This window comes from Tachypleus tridentatus, chromosome 13, assembly GCF_004210375.1.
Source record: "Tachypleus tridentatus isolate NWPU-2018 chromosome 13, ASM421037v1, whole genome shotgun sequence".
NCBI lineage: Eukaryota > Metazoa > Arthropoda > Merostomata > Xiphosura > Limulidae > Tachypleus > Tachypleus tridentatus.
In genome coordinates, this window is record NC_134837.1 from 237,834,580 (window position 1) to 237,855,796 (window position 21,217).

The 21,217-nt window shown below is 33.1% G+C and overlaps 1 protein-coding gene across 1 annotated transcript in view; it reads left to right on the forward strand.

The window, feature by feature from the left end:
- Positions 1-12,187: 12,187 nt before the first annotated feature.
- LOC143240633 (uncharacterized) overlaps positions 12,188-21,217 on the forward strand; it is an 89,675-nt gene continuing 80,645 nt past the window's right edge. The window contains exon 1 of the mRNA XM_076483386.1: positions 12,188-12,814. Coding sequence (XP_076339501.1) covers positions 12,330-12,814 — 485 coding nt within the window. The 5' untranslated portion in view covers positions 12,188-12,329. The remainder of the gene's footprint in view (positions 12,815-21,217) is intronic.

Below are 21,217 nucleotides of genomic sequence, written 5' to 3' on the forward strand. Positions count from 1 at the left end.
TTTACCAACGAATAGTGGGATTGATCGTCACATTATAACGCCCCCACGGCTGGGAGGGCGAGCGTGTTTGGGCCGACGCGGGCGCGAACCCGCGACCCTCGGATTACGAGTCGCACGCCTTACGCGCTTGGCTATGCCAGGCCTTATGTAAAAGTACAAATGACGTTTTGTGAAAACTCTTGCGTGATAAAGATAAATTGAAATTATTTTTCGAAACATGAATTATTGTAGAGTTTGTAAGTGTATCAAGAAAATAAAACAATTCCAGGCCTGTGTAATTAGCCAGTGTGGTTGCACCAAATTCTATCAGTTCTCATTTCTGGACTATTGGTCACAACGAGTTTAGAGTTATGGACTTTCACAGCGTAGGAAGAAACTCTATATTCACCTGCTTAGAATGACTCATTATTTGATATTATTTTCAAAACATGAATTATTGTAGAGTTTGTAAGTGTATCAAGAAAATAAAACAATTCCAGGCCTGTGTAATTAGCCAGTGTGGTTGCACCAAATTCTATCAGTTCTCATTTCTGGACTATTGGTCACAACGAGTTTAGAGTTATGGACTTTCACAGCGTAGGAAGAAACTCTATATTCACCTGCTTAGAATGACTCATTATTTGATATTATTTTCAAAACATGAATTATTGTAGAGTATGTAAATGTATCAAGAAAATAAAACAATTCCAGACCTGTGTAATTAGCCAGTGTGGTTGCACCAAATTCCAGCAGTTCTCATTTCTAGGCTGTTGGTCACAACGAGTTTAGAGTTATGGACTTTCACAGCGTAGGAAGAAGCTCTATATTCACCTGCTTAGAATGACTCATTGCTCTGCCACACAAGAGCAGAGGACATTACTTGTCAGTGTGTTCTGGTCCCTGGTTGCCTCTGTCATACTGTACCACTAATGTCGGGGACATCTCAGCTCAAATGATTGATGCAAAGGAGAATATCTGGTCATGATCACAATTCTCCATACGGAAATTGAAATAAATTACATTACTGCTCTTAAAGGCACAGTAAATGAAGATTAGAGCCATTTCCTGAAGCATTCTAGGAATGTACTTGCTTGGAGTGACTTGATTTCAGAACAGTTTGTTGGAAGTCTTATTCAAAATCTAGACTATATGCACAATAGCCTAGATTTTGAATAAAACTATTTAATAAGGAAGTTATTATCAAGTTTTAAAAAGGTTTGAACCAGTAAAAAATATAGCAGTTCATAGGACCATATTCATGGCTTGTTATATAGATGCCACAGAATCTTGACCATTTTAAAAAAGGATATGTGCAAATCACATGGTAAAGTTTACCTACAAATATCTCTGTAAATTATATGGATATTATTGTTGATACGTCTATGGAAAAGCTATCTAGTGAAATGATGTAGTGTTACCAGAATGTGAAAAATATTCTTACCCCTGTTAAAGTAGTTTCTTTCGTGATGTAGTATAAAATCGTAATTCTGAACCAGCATAGGAGAGGAAGAAAAATTTATCAGTAAATGAAATGACTTCATCTCAGACAAACTATTCTGTCAAGTACTTACATAATGCTAGGTTAAAACCAAGTTGAAGGTTAATCAATCATCCACAAATCTTGGCATTGCAATGCAGGATAAAGCTATTATGATACTACCATGATATACAGGCCACAATGCATACTGTTAATGAATCTGGCAATATATTGTCCAGGGAGGGAGAAGTGACGTGTATATTTGGCCTGTGGAAAATAGATCACTTTCGAGTGAACTGTACCTGCTCCACCGAACAGTAACGTAGACAAGAGCATTGGGTTTGACTGATGCTTTAATAGCTTCAGAAGAGTCAATTACCGGCAGTAATTACTGCTATTGTCGTCCCAGGAAACTAAGGGATAGTGCAACAAACAGTTTTTGAAAAGAAGCGTGGTAGTTAGCTCAGCTCTTTCAGGGCAAGTTAGGTTTCAAAGTATGTTCCCTTTATAGTACCAATTGGTGCAGTGGTAGTTATAATACTGTTACATGAGGTATTTTAAACAAAATCACCATTTGGGCTAGTTAACATGTTTTTTAATGCAACTGGAAATAAACTATATATGAATAAGGAAATCATATTCTGACTATATCTAATAGGTTTTACTTATGGAATGAAGGTAGTTGCAGTCATCTTCAGTTCCATCAGCAATATTTTTGGGATGATTATGTTGTAAAGCTTATCAGTTAGTTTTATATTAGAAATGGGTAAAATGGTTTTCCATGATAGAGTGATCCAACGTTGGCCATATTGACTCCAGAAAGAGTAAACTTCATAAATTTATTTTGGAGAGGAAATCACAGTCCCTCATCTATCTAAGTGGTCTTCTATGGTTTTTATGGATGTTAGTGCCACATAATGTGGGTATTTAGCTAACGAATGAACTTGGCTGTTTCCTTTCCAAAAGGCAAGCAGGATTATCTCTGATATTATTTGTTCAGAAGAGGATAATGTTCTGGTACTGTTCTACAATTATGAGATATCATTTATCCAGCTAAAAACTGGAATGATCACGATAATAGTAATAAAATGTTACTGGTAATTATTGTTCTATTTATTGCTCCTTATCCAAAATTAAGTACATGGATATTAACATACTGGAAATTATTAGTTCAAGATTGTGCAAACAATCTAGGTTCAATGCAACAGAAGTAACTTAGTAAATTGATGTCAGAATATGCCTTTGCATTTATGGGACCAGTTGGCTGATTAGGCTGTACTACAATAATATAAAATCACATAGAAACATGTTGCACATGTCCTATTAAATATCCACCATGCTGAAACCCCTGAAGAATAAGGGTTGTCGCCAGTACTGAAATACATTGGATGCTAAAAGATAAATTCATACACTTTGTCGTCTGAAATAGCGATTGTCAGGAAGAAGGAAGGTATACTTAAAATATACTTTGAGTTAGGATGGATGAATGCCATAAGTTACACTGATGGCATTCCATCACCAAAATATGAATGTATGAATGCATTGGAAGGGCTCATTGATTCAATATGCTAGATCTCATATCCGAATAGTGACAAGAAGAACTGTGCATTGACATTAACACCAAGACTGTTTTAATACGAGATGTGGATTGTGTGATTTTTCATCACGTTGTTCAGTCCGTATAGTACATCTGCTACTTTCAAACATAGCTTACTCTGAAAGAGTTGTAATGGGAGAAATTTCTGATCTGTGTTGACAATGTCTTGATGTTTAATTGCATGTACTAGTCTGTGGATAAAAATAGGTAGGCTTGAAACTTAAACTCAAGAAAGGTCTGTTCATGTGCAGAGAAGCAAAAATGTTGAGCATATTGTAGGAAGAGTAGGAATTTCCACGGATCTTGCTAAAGCAGTAAAAGTGGTACGAGATTAGCTACATCCTTTCATCAAACCTAAAGTAATTAATTCTATATCGTACTTCCGAAGTTTTTTACTAAGTTCTCCTAATTCCCCTCACCATTATCAGCTTTTACAAAGGCAGAGATAAACTTCAGATGGAGTGAGAAATACAAGCAAGCATTCCAGTCCTTAAAGTGTGTGTTAGCAGAAGTCTCAGTGTTAGTATATCGGCAAAAGGATTGTGAATTCCTTTTATATACAAATGCCAACAGTAGTGAATTAAAGAAGTTTTTATTATAATTGCAGGACAGAGTGTATTATATAATATCATATGCTAGTTGCATTATTAACATACCCGAATTCAGATACTGTACAATGAAGAAAGAACCACTAGCAGATAATGTCTTCATAAAACTTTTTTGATACTATTTGCACGGTAGAAAGTTTACAATTTGAGTAAATCATGCATTGATGAAATGGTTAATAAGCTTTAAAACGACCAAACACATTATAACACTTTGGATAACACCATTATAATAAATTTATTTCATTATAATTACTGCTGGGATCCATGATACAGAATTACAAATACGTATTTTCTGCTAAACATAGAGAGCCCAGTTGTTATTGAACGTTTAAGGCATAAACAACATGTAAAGGCTAAGATGACGTAATGATGACGAACCATTCAGTAGAAAATTCCACTGGTGGATTAAAGCAATGGTTAACACTTCAAAATTTCGGTGAAGAGCAGCTTAAGGACCCAAATAACACTCATAAAATATTTTATGTGATGTTCTTATGCCCAAATGGAACTACAAACATGTATTTTTTGAGGCACGAATATCTGTGTATCTTTCTTTTTTACATATCATGAAATTCACTAAAGACTTACAAAAAAGTGTTTTCAGCTCCAACTAAAGAGACTTTACAACTGTCATATGTATCTTTCTAAGGCCACATCTTAATAGTGTTAATTTAATTAAGTGTCATTACTTGTGAGCCATTAAAGTCATACACTTTTCTCTTCACTTATCATTAACTAAATAATCGTCAACAGAATTTAGTTAAACAAAGTGACCCAGTTTGTTTAAATTTCCATGTTGTTAGCCAAGAAAATAATGTATGACGAAGTAATATTCCTAGAATGCTCCAACTCATTATAATGACATTGGGATTAAAAAAAAAATCGTAAACTATTACACTAACACATGGTCCACTCGAACGGTAATATTTCTTAGAGTACAGGTATTTTCCAAAGTGTTTTATAAAATCCACAACGGCAAACAGTTTATTTATCATCATACAATATCTGCATCAAGGAACTGTGAATGTATGACTAATGTACATGATTTCATGTTTACTCCATTCTATAAATGAGATAACACTGCTCCAATTCCACCATTACTGGCGTCAGTGTCTGGCAGAAACTCAAAGTTTTGTTATAGATATCACAACACTAGATCTTTTATTAAACCATCTCTGCTTCACTGTGAGCCAATAATGATTAAGTAATTTTGGAGAAGTTGGCAAAAAACATTGGTAGTATGATGCAAACCTGAGTAAAATACCTACTTCTCATTTTGTCAAAAGTTGAAGCTAATCTTACACCACTGCTATTTCAGCAGAATCCATGGAAGTTATTTTTCTACCCACATTATGATAGAAATTTCACTTCCATGTGCATTAATTCCAAATTTCCTGGTTTCACTTGCAATACTGCCTTTTTTATCCTCAGGAATGCCATTTTCAGATTCTCAGCCTCAGACATTGTTGAAATAGGTCAGTCACTTCTACCATTGCAACCTCTTCAATGTAAGTTCCATCAGCCTCTCAAAGGTGACAGGACATGTTGCACATGCTAAATGACATGGTACAAAACTTGTAAAACCAATTTCCTGTGCTGGAAATAGTCTCAACTGTGTTTCCATCATCCAACCAAACTCGAATTGTACAAACTATTTCCTTCCAGTGCTTCCAGACATTTATATGTTCACGGTAGTAGTAGAAAGGCAATAACACGACTTACCACATTCGCTTGCCACTTAAAATCAATGCGGAACCTGAATGTAATCTCCTTCTTCCTTATAAACACTACTAGAGGTATCCAAACGCTTTTTGAAAGATGACTTATGGAAAGTATGTAGGCAATAGTGTTGTGCTTTTGACATAACAGCCTTATGATAGAGCCTTCAACAATAGAAACTACGCTGCAGAGTTTAGTGTCAACATAAATGGTCATAATATAGAACATGACCAAATGTTGCAACATAAACTGTAATAAAGTGATGAAGCCCTAAAACTGATTTGATATAATGTACTCAACTTCTGTAAAGCTAAAATATTGATTCTGACTCTGTTTGAAGAAAAAGGTACTCTTCAAACACAGTATAAAACAAAATGGAAGGTAATCTTTGTTGAATACCAAAACAATCAAAGTGAAACAAGTTCACAGAAAAAAGAACAGCGTTGTTTTCTAAACAGATAGAAGTATCACCAGGGGACCCAAAGGAAGATTTGCGATTATTTTGTTTATCGGAATAATACTGAAAGAGTAACATGATTATTTACAAAATAATGTAATTTCTAATGATTCACCCGTTACTCACATCTTCGTTCATTCCACCAACAAAAATAGAGAAGGCTTATTCTCGTAATGCCACAAAAAAGTTTGCCACATAGTCAGAGTGCTATAGGTAGTATACAAATCTATAAAATGCTACGGCAATCTCTTCAATAGGAATATATATACATACATGTGAACATATATGAAAATTTTACTTGTCCAAACTAAAAATAAATAAACGTTTCGTATACTATAACTATTGCATGATTCATTTCTATTAAAATTTTGAATGAATAAAACGAAATTGTAATATTATTTATCCCGTTATTTAATTTGATTTTTCTCAAATTTTCATGTAACTATAAGAAATATTGTTGGTCAAGAAAATAGCTAAGATCCTTTTACCCTTGCTACCTATTATTTTGACTCATTCTTCCCAATTATTACATATACCATCTTGTTAATATACTACGAAAGTTGATTGGTCTTTTACATTGGTGGGCTAAGTCATAATGAAGTACATAAACTTATTTTTATTGGAATTTGCATTGAGAAGAATAACGTCATTGTTTTGTGTTTATAATACTATATTTTGTCAGTCTGGAACAACTCTTCACACAATACTTCACATAGATTCAACAGTCTTATTTTCCAGATTTTCACGAAAGGTTTTGCCCATTATGTACTATTACACATTTATTAAACTTTGATTATGTTTCGCTTTGTGAATAAAGACTATTTCATTTTGTTAATTACTGTGCCTAACTTCTTTTATTCTTTAAATATAGTTAAAATCAGATAATTAAGATTTATTCTGTGAAATAATTTTTCTCAACCCCGTGCTATTTTAAAGATAATGCACTGTTCCCTGAGAATACCACAAAGTAATTGAAGAAGACATTTTTGTGCCCTGTTGAGAATATGTTGTACAGAGTTGACTGTTTTTTTTATAATTTTTATAACTGTTATGTGTTAAAATTTTAAAAATGCATCATAGTTAAAGAACTTCCAGTTTACATTCGTCAAAAGTCTTATAACCATGAAAAAGAATTCGTCACTGAGAGTAAATGACTGTGTCAGTAAACGCTGGCTGTCTTGGAATTCTTTCTTGTGGATGTCTACGACTTCTTTTTTCTTGTAGCTATAGCTACAGAGTCAGGAAGAAGAACTATATAATCTGGTATAGTCTTACTTTCTGAACAAGTAATTCCTCTTAGGATTAATCTGTCGAGGCACTGAATACCGAGAGTCGCCATGGCGACATGCAACGTGATGAGTCGGAGACTCATTGAAATAGTCTTTACATTACTCCAAAGCTAGTAGAAGCCACTCTAGACTAGCCATGAAGGACTGAAGGTTTCATTGATAGACAATGTATGTAATAATGAACTATTTTGCTAGGAAAATAAGTGAACCTTGAAATACTACACCAGTAGCATCAACGTGACTTTGTTTGATTCAGCAAGTATCAAACCATAACATTTTGAGTTATGAGCTCCAAACGTTATGCTGAATCACCAAGGTACGTTGTCATGCTTATTATATCACAGTACAATTCATATTTGTTTCACTTGAAATGTTTTCATTTTCTCTCCAATGTTTTTGCTTGATGTAACTTTTTGTTTCTTTTGACGGAAACTTAACCTATATGTGTATAAGTTGCTGCTCAGATTGATAGCACTAAATGCTTCAAATGGCTAACACTGTGTCACACTTGACTACTTGATTGTAGCATTCTTTCTGACATGATTTATAAAAAAAATTGGCAAAAGAGAAAATTACTTATGAGTAACCAATACTTCAATTTTCTTCTTCACGATTTGCTAATCCCATATTAATAATCTATTCTTGAATGTATTTGAAATCCTAATATCACAGTTTTAAAAATGTCTTGGTCTAATATAATGTCATTATTACGACTGGCAGCTCCCTTCACCTAACATTTAAATTACAATGTTAAAAATACAGCTTATGACATTGTCCCTTATCCTAGATAATAAAGTTCTTTGAACAATCTTAACAGAAAAATAATTAAAACACCACACTAAACTGTTCATTCACCAAATCTTTTCTTTCTATTTTTTCCTTCCTAGGGCCATGTTATACGGACAGGATAACATTTTGTTCCTTAATGCCACTGGCCATCCTGTCTTGAGGGGATCTTCCTGGACAATTGGTCATGTGAATCAACTGACAGGGCCATCCGTGATGTTTCTCCAGATGCAGTCTCAACAGAAGCTCTAAACTTCTCAATGGCTTGAATTTCCACTACCAACTTCTTCTGGGAAGTAATCCAGTTGATCGTTCTCTTACTGATATTCTTCCAAACATAATCACAGAGTATGACCTTCAGTGTGGATTGCCTATCATCTAAATATCTACTTAACTTTTGCCTTCTCTTGTGATGTGTATTACTCAGACATACCATACCACCTTGATTAAATCCAGTTTTATTTCCATTCACATCAAATGTATTTATTGTTTTATCACAGGCTGGTTTATGATTTTCCTGGGTAGGTCGTATATCACATCATTATTCTTCAGATCCACGAGTGTTTTTCCAATCATAAATTCCTCAGGACATGCCACAGTAGCTGATTCCATTTTGACTGAGTCACTAGATGAAAAATTATTGCTCACCATCTACTGAGGCTATTTTGAACATGTTTTGGTATCAGTATATGGTCCTGAACAAACACACACATATATACATAAATAGTTGTATTAGATATGGGATCAACTGGACCTTTCTATACCTTTGATGAGACTTGAGATGTGATGCATTTATGTTTTTGTTTTAATTTAAGTAATGCATGTTCTTAGTAGCTCCATGGTTTTAGTTCACCTATGCTATTTTACTATGACATAATGGGATCAATTTACAACAACGATGTATTAAAGATTGCATGTGTCACTCGTCTTTTAATCAACTAGTAACTTTGTTAACGTGTTGGCTGGTACACCAAGATGTCTTAAATGTACTTTGTACAGCTTACACTAGTGACATTGCAAAATGTTCGAGTTTTTGTTTTTTTGCAAATACTGCATCTCTCCATTAAGTTTCAATTGCATAACTCAATTGTTTCACTGATTGGTTTATTGCAATGGTTCCTTCATCTGGCACAATGGGGAAGAGGAACTGGAAAGGCATCTTATGGAAAGCTCTCATCAAACTTTCGACATATGGATCAGAATCTAAATGATATCGATCATTTTTTCAGTATAAAGTCTTCAACCAGTACATTTTCTTATTTCAAACTGTAAAAAAAGTATCCTCATCACTGATCAGAATTTGAGATATACTGACAGTTCTTGGAATATTATGGTTAATTTGAAAATTATTCGAGGTAGTCCCTCTTTTACATCCAAGCAGCGACAAAATTATTAATTATATTGCAATTCACGTTTTTTGAAACTAGTAATGAACAAAAAAGCAGGTCCATAGTCAATTACTTAGCAATTAACCTTGCATTAAAAGGCTTATAATTCGATAATAACCTGCGTATAGGTAAAAGTTTGTAACAGTTTCGAAACCTTGACTTGAAAACAGCAACTTTAAACTTTTTATAGAATCCCTTATATAGTTATACAGCATTTATTTGCTCCATAAATACTACAAACATTATAATTTTTCAAAAACAAATTAGTTTAATATTTCAGCGCTATAAATAATGATCTAAACCTTTTTGCTCCGTTGCTCAAAATAGCCCTGCTCTTTAAAGCGATCACAGTTGATGGTATAACTTTTAGTGTGATTGTTTCAATTCTAGATTGTGCAATGAATATACAATCTCTTTTCCGTTGGAAGTTCGGCCTATTATGCTGTAATTGTTGTGTGATGTACAGAGATTTCTGGATCAGAGGCTTTGAAGTTATTTGTAGCTAGTCTAACAACGCATCAGTGTATCTGCACAAAATCAGCTCTCATTATAAACTCTTTCTCTGTCCCATTCTCCCGCCCCAAGCTGATAGAGCGGTAAGTCAACGGACTTACAATGTTAAAATTAGAGGTTCGATTCCCCTCGGTGGGCTCAGGAGATAGTCTGATGTAGCTTTGCTATAAGAAAACACACACACTTTCCCTGGTATCAGTTTAATCTTTTCTCTAATTCTTCATTTTATTTTTTCTCATTTATTTTAATCATCCCTCTGTTTTTCCTGGTCGTATTTAATTATATATATATTTTTCTTTTCTAAACCTTTGCTTAATCTTAATTTCATAATCTCAAGTAACGTTCCTCTCTTAACCCTTGATTTTGCATTACCAATCTCACAAATGTTGAACTTTAAGTGTATCAAAATGCAGAAATATTCAGAATTCTATTTTATTTTCGCCAAATATATATATATATATATTCAAAATTCTATTCTAATTTCTTCAAATCAACCATATTTTTTTTTTCTGATGCTGTAACACACTTCTGGCAATGGAATATTCTTTAAAATTATCCTGCAAAAATATGCAAAGCCCAGTACATGTAAAGATAACAATTTATTTCTGCTTGAGGCTTTTACAATCCACCTTTACTGTACGCACGTGCAGGCAATGTTCACAAATATTCCTAACTTCACCACACACTAACGAAGATAATCAATCAATTCACTCAATAAGACGCAACAGCTGACACAACTCTAAATACTTTGCTAAAAACGAACGCACATTGACTAATCTAGTTTTCTGCTTAAAAACCACTTCTTATTTTCTTAGTTAATCTTTATAGCAGTTTGCAGAACCTCGTATGTTTAGCCTATCTCTAGAATTTACTAGAAAACTTACTGTCATATTTTTAGAAGTTTTGAGGCCTAATTCAACGTCATTACGACCTACAGCTCCATTTCATTAACTAACATCTAAATAACGATATTAAGAACATGATTTATAATAAATATAATCTCTTTACTTCCTTTGATTTTATTTTCAGTTAGCTATTTCAATGACTCCTTTGTCCTTAATAGTTGTTTGTATTGTTCTTCGTGCTATGACCGTTACAGCGGATAATACTCCAATTTTATTGTTATAAGCGATCGAGTTTAACATAAGAGTAATTTGCTTTCTAGTTGTTCTGCACATAAAGAATTTTCTTTAGATTATATCTTTACGGATTTGTTATCAGTATTTGATGCGTGCTTTTCCTTTTTACTATCTTTTATGGGATTCTGACGCATCCAATGAAAAAGAAAAAAAATACATAAAAATATTGATTCAGACAAACCACTGTGTTATTTTTCTTTAAATTTTGAGCTTAAAATGTATGAGAAACTTTCAACATTTCCATCTTCAAAGGCTCTATTTGTTTGAGTACAAACTACACAATAGGCTAACTGTGTTAGGTTCACCAAGTGGAATCTAACTCTGGAATTTAAAGTTTTAAGTCTGTGGGCTTACCATTAACAAACAGAGTAACAGGTTTTGCTTAGTGACATTATTAGTACTGAAATGCCATCTTCTAATAATATATTTTTCACTATACCCAGTGGTCGGTAATTAATAAAATATTCTCTCTCTGTTTTACTGTGTTTAAATACTTTTTATTATTTTATACAGATGCTATTAGTAAGTTTTATTTGGAAAGTTGTGAGCTGTAATACTTACATCTGCTTTTAATTTAAAAATTATTCAAAGATTGCACCATACAATGTGCATAAGCTCACTGCAAAGTTGGTAATCTTAAGGCATGCGACACCACAGTTTCAGCGATTTTAGTTATTCTAATATACACAGACAGTTAAAATACATGAACGAGTTGAAAGAATATAACCAGACATGTATTTGATCAAAAACATTTTTCTTTACTAAAAAATATAGGTTTATAAATATATTGGCATGACTAACAATATGCGTGCAATAATTACTTGGTTTAATTGATAAGATAAATTTTCGTATTTTGATATTCACAAAGAGAAGTTAGTCTGACCAAATAAAAGTAGAATTGTACTAGCCAAATATCAGTACTGTTTGGTTAATTTTTGTTCAAATATTATGCGAGTAAAATAAAACAAAAATATTCTCAGTGTCAAGAATACAGTGAAAGGCAGTATGTAGCCCAAAGCGTGCCATTAAAAGTTTTGTCTATGAATATTATTAAAACATCAGCCTCAGCACCGTGAAAAATAATGACGTCATAATTTATTTGCAAATATATACTTACATATATTTCTTGTTATTTTCTTCAAAATACACACGTTTATAGCTTGCTTGTTATCACTTTTTAGCAGAGCAATTTATATTATTTTATTTAAACACTCCTTTGTTTGTACTTGCTTATTATTATAATATATTATGTCAGCCATGTCTGGAAGACAGCTGATTGTGGGTACAAGATGGTGATGGTTGGATTAGAGGTGGGAAATGTCTTTGTACAGTTATCAGCATTTGCTTCGTTGGGGATAGTTCTTAAAACGTTTGGGTATGGATACAACCCAATCTGCTTTGCAAAACAAAGACACGTGTCAGATAATTAGAAACGTCCCTGTGTCGCTGGACAATGACTTAAATAAAGATCAATCAAGGACTACCTTAAGCGTAAGTGACAATTGTGTCAATGGCATCGGGAATGGATGTAATGTTAGGCCTAAATGTAGGCCTAACATCACTTTACATTCTACAGAAGAAATGAACAACAGTGTTTGCCTCCAAAGTAATATTCTAGAAATATGCAGTGATCAGGAAAGTCATCATGACACACAGCATATTGAAGTTGAAAGTGAAATTTCTGACAAAAATTGTATAAATTCTAATGTTACTACTGGTAGCACAATTGTTACAACTTGTGAACGAGTGTCAGATTCAAGGGCATTACCACTGGAGCCTGAGGATGAAGAAAAGCAATCGGTTTATTATAAAACTTCTTCAAAGTCGGAAAGAATCAAGACTTGTTTACAGAATTCTGTGAGGTATGGCATAAATTTTATGTGTGATGGTAACACTTTACATTTTTAACTGTAAGATCCACACAAATATAATGTAAATTAAGTGTAATTATGAAAGTTGATTATAGTTAATTATTGAGTGGTAATATCAAGATCACCCTAAATATTCTAGTTACATAATATTAATATCACAAAACAAGAATAAACAATAGTTTAATAACGTTGAATCATTTAAGGTCATCCTCTAAATGTAAAAAAAAGGCATTTGTATTTCACAATTGGTCATGAATAATGAAAACTTTGAGATTATATAAATATAAAAATTGTGCTGCTCTAATAATACTGAAAGGAAATCAGTCATTTGTTTACTTACCCAGTGTAACTTAAAGTTTGGAAATCTTTTTATCAGAATATTTCATCTTGTAAAACTATTTTATAGCATTTATGTATCTATGAAGGTTTATTACCACACATCTAGTATCTTTAGCCTAATGACAGTTTTATTTCCACTATGAAACTGTTGTATGTACAAACTTCAAATTCCATCTCAGAAAATACCTTCATATGAGCATTTAAAATCTGATTTCATGTTAAGTACATTGGGCTTATATTGAAGTTATGTTACAGTGGTAATTAAAATACTGAATTTTCATAACCACATAAAAATTAGAGTAAAATGTTTGTGTATAATTTAAAATATTCATTCTTTGGGCTTTATGCCAAATGTCAACACAGGTGATTGATGCAAATTTAAGAGATCCTAAGCATGAATTTGATGTTAATCCCCTGATTCTAAGAACATCAAAACATTTATTAAAATACTAAAAGCATTTATTTCATCTGCCTTAAAACTTTCTTATAGTCAAAGATAGTGTTTTGCATTCATTATATAGCACAATGTCAAAAACATTCTAATTAATACTACACACCATACTGAACAAAGTTTTCACAAGTTTTATTTGTCTAAAAATAAATTTTCTCGAAAACAAAGTTTTTATCTGGGGTTCTAATGGTTAAATCTGTTATTCCTTGTATTAAAGTTGTGTTTCCAACCTGTTTGCTCCATCATTTAAACAGAACATGTATTACAGTTATACAGCAATTTTAATCACTTGTATCAAGTCTCCTTTCAGATCTAAAATTCCAAAGCCTCTTCCAGAAACTTTAGACTTAAACAAGGAACAGGAATGAGGTAGTTTATCTGTACATGCTTGTCAAAATATATTTATAACTATCCAATATGAAGGGGTTAAAACTCCATGAGCATTTCATTGCATTTGAGGCAGAATGTAATTCCAAAGCAACTTTAATCTTTTTGGAAATTGTAGTGGACTGTAACTGTCTGTTGGAAGAAAATTAAAATCAAAAGCATTTTGAAATAAATCTATCCCCAAACCAGTTTAAGAGTGATATTCAAACCAAAGAAATAAACATGCATCTTTTTCTTGTTTAAAGACAAAATAACTCCTTGAAAAAGAAGTTACATGGTAGTATATTGTGTCCTTGCATCTGGGCTAACAACTTGAACCTTGTCTATCAAAATCAAGGATTATGCACATAACAGCAATATCTCTGGAGTTTACAACCATCTAGACTAGCAAAACAAAAAACATAGAAATGGTGAACACTTCAGGATAATACTCAGTGAAAGATGAATGGAAATTAAGAAAAAAGGGAGAGCTTCTTTCAAAGATGTTTCAAATCTATGGTCTCCAAATGTTTCCTTTCCTTGCATGTCTCCTAAGTCCTTTCTGAGCCTTTCATTTCTAGATTTCATTTTCTATCAAGTATTTCTTTTCTGGCTTCTTGATATTGTTCTTCAGACATGTATGTTATGTGAGCTGTACTTTTAGAAGTTTTGTATCTGTGATGTTTAAACATCTTTCTAACCATTTCCCCCACTTTGCTTGTAATATTTTGTTTGCATAATAGGATGAAAGAATGTTTTCATTTGTATTGAATTCTTTCACTTTTTTTTATGAACTAAAATTCTAAACAACATTGATAACATTTTTAAACAACATGGGGCATGCTTGTCCATCTCAGCTGTTCCATCCTCTAAGATAAAGAAATAAATAAAACTAATCTTAAAGCCAGCTCTCATGATGCATATATTTACGAAGCTTTTTCTTTAACTCACTCAAATTTACTGCTTCTACAATATCTGAGGGCAACCCATTCCAAAGGCCAACCACCCTGTTTGACAAAGGAAACTTTCTTATTCGAAGATGACTCCTTCCTTGCCAAAATTTATATTTATGTCCCCTAGTTCTAAAATTTTCACCATTAAATGTAAAAAAGGTGATGCATCAGCATTATCAATTTGCTTTATAATCTCAAACATCACAATGATATCTACCTCAACTTTTTTTTTTTTTTTCTGAGTGAGGACTGTTTGCACAGTTATATTTATTTCTTGCCACTTGTAATCATTGCATTTCACATTATATATTTATGGTAAATTTCTTCAATTTTAAATACAACTTTTCATTAAATAAGAGATCTGGCAATGTATTTGGAAGTTTATGCAGACACTTTGGTTTATTGAATTATGTTTGTTTCTTTTTATTTATAATGCATTCCACTGATTGTATCCCTTTGCTATATCCTTTTTAGAATTGTCTTCATCTCTGCAGCAGGATGTTGTCTCTGTGGAGAGGCTTCACTTTTATGAAGTTTTCTGTTATTTGATAAGATCTCTTTCTTGATATCGAATCTTATACTACTAGTTTGTATGACTGGAATTCCTGTTTATGTAAATTATTTTCCATTGTGTGTCACTGATGTTTTAGGAGGTATACCTTTTTACTAGAAGTAGTGGTGTGTGGTTAAATTGTAACAGAACTTGTTCATAATAAATGCTGCTATCTATAAGTTATTGAAACTTCACAGACATTGTATATGCCATTTCTCTTTTGAATTTCATGTGCTAGTTTTTTTGTTTTTTAATGTGATTTCATGGTTCTTCTTAATTTGCTAGGTTACGATCAAGTGTCAAAGGCACAGGATTTTGATAGGGAAAGAAGTAATTTAGTGAATTTCTAAGTTATGATTAGTATATCCATCACTGACTTTTAATGTTTGAAAATGGTCCTAAAATATATTAATGACTTCTACACAAACAAAAATATAAATCTAGCTACTCATGGTGTTTGTCACAAGCATAAAGGGTTATATTAAGTCACACATCACATTAGAGTTTTAAATACTTGTAGGGAAAGCAGAAATATTTCTACAAAAATGTTTTGAGCATTTAATAACATTTATATTGTTGTGATTGTTCATGAAGCAGAGAGAGAGAGAGAAAATGGCTGCAGTAAGATTGAATTGAAAACCTTTCAAGATTATGTGAAATTAAAGGTTGTTGGATACAACACTGTAGAAGAAAGAAAACCTTTTATCCTGAAGAGTATCCAGTTGAAAAGCAACTATAATCCAAATTAAAAGGAACCTTTTGAAGATTAGTGCTTTGTAGTTTCTTTTTAATAATGATGATAACTCTAGTAATATGGCACAAACATTGATGTAAAAAAGTAAATATTTTATTTCGTGATGATGAGAAAACCCACTTGTAGAGAAAAATATGTAAAAATGGCTGGTTTTCTCTACCTATACCAATTGTTTTTACATATATAAGTATTTTATTGTTTCCCTTTGTGTTGCACGACTTTCAGCATCTGTGCAATTTGCATGTGCACATGAATCACCATTTGGTATATCACACAAAAAAGGCCTGCAAAATCAGTTAACCAAAGTTTGTTTTCCCTGATAAAATTATATGTGTGAAGTAAGACCCTATTTGTTACATTTAATTTAACAGTGAAGTTTAAAATTTAATATTATGAGCTGAAAGCTATAATATAATAAAAAATAGGATGCATGATGTAAATTACTTTCAAATTAAGAACTTATGTAAAATCTGTTTTCCAAACATGTTGCCTTCTCATTATTTAGTTCTAAATTTTTCTTTTGTTTCCTATATAAACTAGATTATTCATTTTCTATTCTTTTTATGAAGATTGCTTTTAAAATATAATTTAAAATAGTTTCATATGATGGATCTTACCTCATAAAGTAAAGTTTTCAACAGGCTAGAGGTATCCATTCAATAGTTGTTGACAAAATTATGTGCTGCAGATGGAGAGCTTTGTGATTAGTGGAATGTGACAATTATTGACTGTTAAGTTCATCAATCAGATACATACAACTAATTGATTATTTTCACAAGATATGAATAGTAAGAAGAATTGAAAATAGCAGTAATCAAACACAATTTAAGGAAATGTGAAAACACTGTCATTTTAATTACATTTAGCTCTTCGCAAACTTTTGAAGATTAAAAGCATCTTGCTTTTGAATTAATTTTAGACTAATTATGTCAACCATAATAATACTTAGTCATTAAATTACTTTTTGTATTAATTTATAATGTCTTAATTATCTTCATTTTATTAAAATTACAAATTGCATACCTAAAGCTGTTGAATACTGCAAGAAAACAAAAAAATAACATCTCTGAACACATCATTCAGATGGTTCTGAAAAACTGATATAAAACTGAAAAAATAGAGATAAAGTCAAATTCTAAAAAGCAGATACTGCTTGTTTGGCTCTTATGTTATAATCTATTGGCTACTAAACAGAGGTTGTATTACCCAAATGCATTTTGTTTAGTCACACTGTAATGAAAAAAGAAAGCCCTTAGAAACTATGATGTGAAAATGAGATGTCAATTGTTGCTAGTGGCAAAAAAAGGAAGATAAGTAGGTATTTCACGTTTATTGGCACAAAGCTACTAGGCTATCTTAAACAAGATGTAACACTATAATGGTACATAAAAATGAAGGTAAAAATATGTAAAATATGTAAAATTAAGACTTGCCTGGAAGACTGAAGCATTAAGTTCAAACTTCCTGTCAGTTACCTGAAGTTGGCCTTTCCAGTCCTGGGTTCAGGTCAAAATAAAATTAAAATGTGTCAAAGAAATCATGCTAAAATGGTGTATAGTCTAATTAAAACCTTAAGTTAAAAAGACCAATAGCTCTTAAAAATGTAAAAACATGAGTGATGCAGTCAGTGTCACCTATGACATTGGCTAATGTCAAAGGCAAACCTACCTTAAAAATACGTTATATGGTGTCATCGATCTTGTTTGTAAAGACAGCATGATAATAAAATATGTACGATTGTGACCTGAGTGCCATGCAAACCACACATTGGTGCATCAGTACCAGATGAAAGGAAGTGGTGAGTTAAAAACTGTGACCAATGCATAGCCTAGACAAAACAACTTCCTCCCTTTGATTTATACAGAAACAAGATGACCAAAGAGCTAAAGAAGGCTTGATTTGAAAAAGCTTATTATTTGGTTGCTCACTCCAGGTCGACTGCCAACTCGTGTATAGTCGGATTTTGATAACTGGACCGTAGTCCATGTATGGAACAGGGACAGTGGTGATAGAGGCAGAGCAGTTGGACTTTGCCGCTCTGTCATCTAGCTCTAGCTCATTCCCATGAATACCAACATGACCTGGTATCTAAAAAACTGGACAAAGATAGATGATAGAGAGAGATGAGCCAGTTTGTTTTGGATATTGATAAGGATAGGATGGTAACTAACATGGAATGGTGTCAGGGCCAATAGACAGCTGAATGAATCAGTATAGATCGTAAAATTCGTATATTGCATAGTTTCAATACGATTCAGGGCAAGAGAAATGGCATTCAATTCAGCAGTGAACACAGAAATTGTAGAGAGGATTCTGTGTGCTACAACCGAAGTGTAACAAACCATAGCAGAACCTACAGAGTCACCTGATTTTGAACCATCCTTGGAAGGTCGAATGCCAGTAGTCGGATTTTTCTCTATGCTGTCATGCTTGTTTATTTTTTTATTTGAGGGGCATCCATAATAAAAAGAAAATATTTTGGTGCCCACTGACCCCACCCACCATGGAATCCAATGAGGGGATGCACTCCAGTGCCATATAAGGTCACTGCAGCAACGCCAGGGTTTCGTGAGCACTACCCACTGTCCCCATCCACCATAGAACCCTATGAGGGGATGCACTATAGTGCCATATAAGGTCACTGCAGCAACGACAGGGTTTCGTGAGCACTACCCACTGTCCCCACCCACCATAGAACCCTATGAGGGGATGCACTATAGTGCCATATATGGTCACTGCAGCAATGCCAGGGTTTTATGAGCACTATACCTGAACACCAGCATCAGACATGATGTCCACTACACCTGTTGAGGACGTCCTATGCTGGAACTCAGTTGACCCTGGCCCATCTACAGGAATTCAAGGTAAAAGTGGTGTATTGCAGTTGGACCCCTCAGCCACCAGGATCCTCTCTTCCCCTTCACGGGTCACCATGCACAACAAACACACAGGTGGATGTTTTGATCCTAGAGGAGATAAATTGAAAGTACAGAACCTTCTCTGAGAGGTCCTCTCACCATGTTCAGGAATCCACATTGAGGGGACAAAGAAAGAGATTTTCTGTTTTACCAAAACGTTTTTTTTGCTGTTTGTTTTTGTTAAATGACCTAACCCAATGTCTGAAAGCCTGGATAAACTGGAAGAAAGAAAAAAGTTTCATTTCCTGTTAATTACAGTTTAAACTGTCCTAAAACAAATTTCCAAACACATTATACAAAACATAACATTTTTCTGTTTTTAACCAGATTAGGTTTTATCCAAACAGAATTTTTTCATGTTAGGAATGACGAAATCAGACTGGAAGAACTTATTGTGTGTGTCCCAAATGTTGCAGGTATAGACTGTTATTCTGGATACTAGGCCTGTGTGTCCAAAACTTACTTTAACATTGGATCATTGTTTTTTGACTTTATATGTAAAAAACAGCAGGTATGGGAAGAGAATGCAATATGTAGAGGAGCAAACAACCACTGAAGCTTTAGAACTCTATATTCATGACCCTAACCCATCAATAGTCATTCCCAGCAACCATTTAGCAACCCTCACAGAATTCGTCACGAAGAAGACAAACTTCATGTTCAACAACCACAACTATATGCAAACAAATGGCCTAAGCATGAGCAATCCAGTTTCACCAGTTCTAGCTAATATTTTTATGACACAAGTTGAAACACAAGCAATTAACACAGCATTACATCCACCACTACACTGGTACAGATATGTAGATGACACGGTTGCGGGATTGAGATCTACAGAACACATACTTAATTTTTTCAATCACATTAACTCTGTACATCCCAACATTAACTTCACATATGAACAGGAAGAAAGCAACCAAATATAATTTCTTAACCTGAAAATTACAAGAACCTATACACAATTTAAAACAGAAATCCACCAAAAAATCACCCATACTGGACTATACATTCCTTGGGACTCAGCACATGAAACAAAGCTAAAACTCAACATACTAAGAAACCAAATAAACACAGCCATAAAACTATGCTCACCAGATAAAATTAACAATACATTAGCAGAAAAAATGACTAACATTTGGCAAAAACTAGTGACAAAATATAACATTTCAGTTAATACCAAATTTATTCAAAAAACCAGGCACAAAACTAAAGTCTATACTATGTAAAAACTACACTGACAAACACCACACCAACATTATTTATAAAATACAGTGTGATAACTGCCACAACTTCTATGTTGGAGAAACAAGTAGAAAAATGGAAACCAGATTCAAAGAACACAAGTCATCTTCATACATTTTCAAACACTGCAAATCAGATAAACACAACATAACCATAGAAAACATCCAAATACTAAATACACAAACAAATGCAAAATTAAAGGAGCTTTACTTCTACAACAACTCAAGCTCAGAATAAACCAATACAAAGGGACACCTTTATACCTATATTAATAAATATAATCCAACATCTAAGCACATCCTCTACATTTCTACACTCCAATTACAGAACGGCTTTCAAACATGTGGTCAGCTATCAGTCAGTAACCCTCTCTTTCTTTGTGAACCTGACAATGACTGAAGAAAGTTGAAACATTGTTTGCTCCTCTACATAGAGGTTTCTCTACCCATATCAGCCATTTTTTGCATGTATACAAGTGGGGTTACTCGTCATCATGGATTTTCTTGAATTTAGATCAAACATCATTGGTAGTCATAAAATTCATCTTTGTGCATTGTTGCTAATACTGTTTTAATTTTCACACACTCTCTTGAGGCGTTACAAAGATTTATGCTGATTACTCAGTATAAATCTCTCTCAGCTAATCTACCACCACAGTTTATTTTTCCACAAGAAAAATTTAGTCACAGAATCTTTGTTCAGATTTCTTGAGTAAAATTTTGAGAAAATGTGATCATTAAGTTAATCATATAAAACCACGAACAGCACTATTGTATATTATGGTCAACAAATCATTTTTCATGCTTTAAAGATAAAAT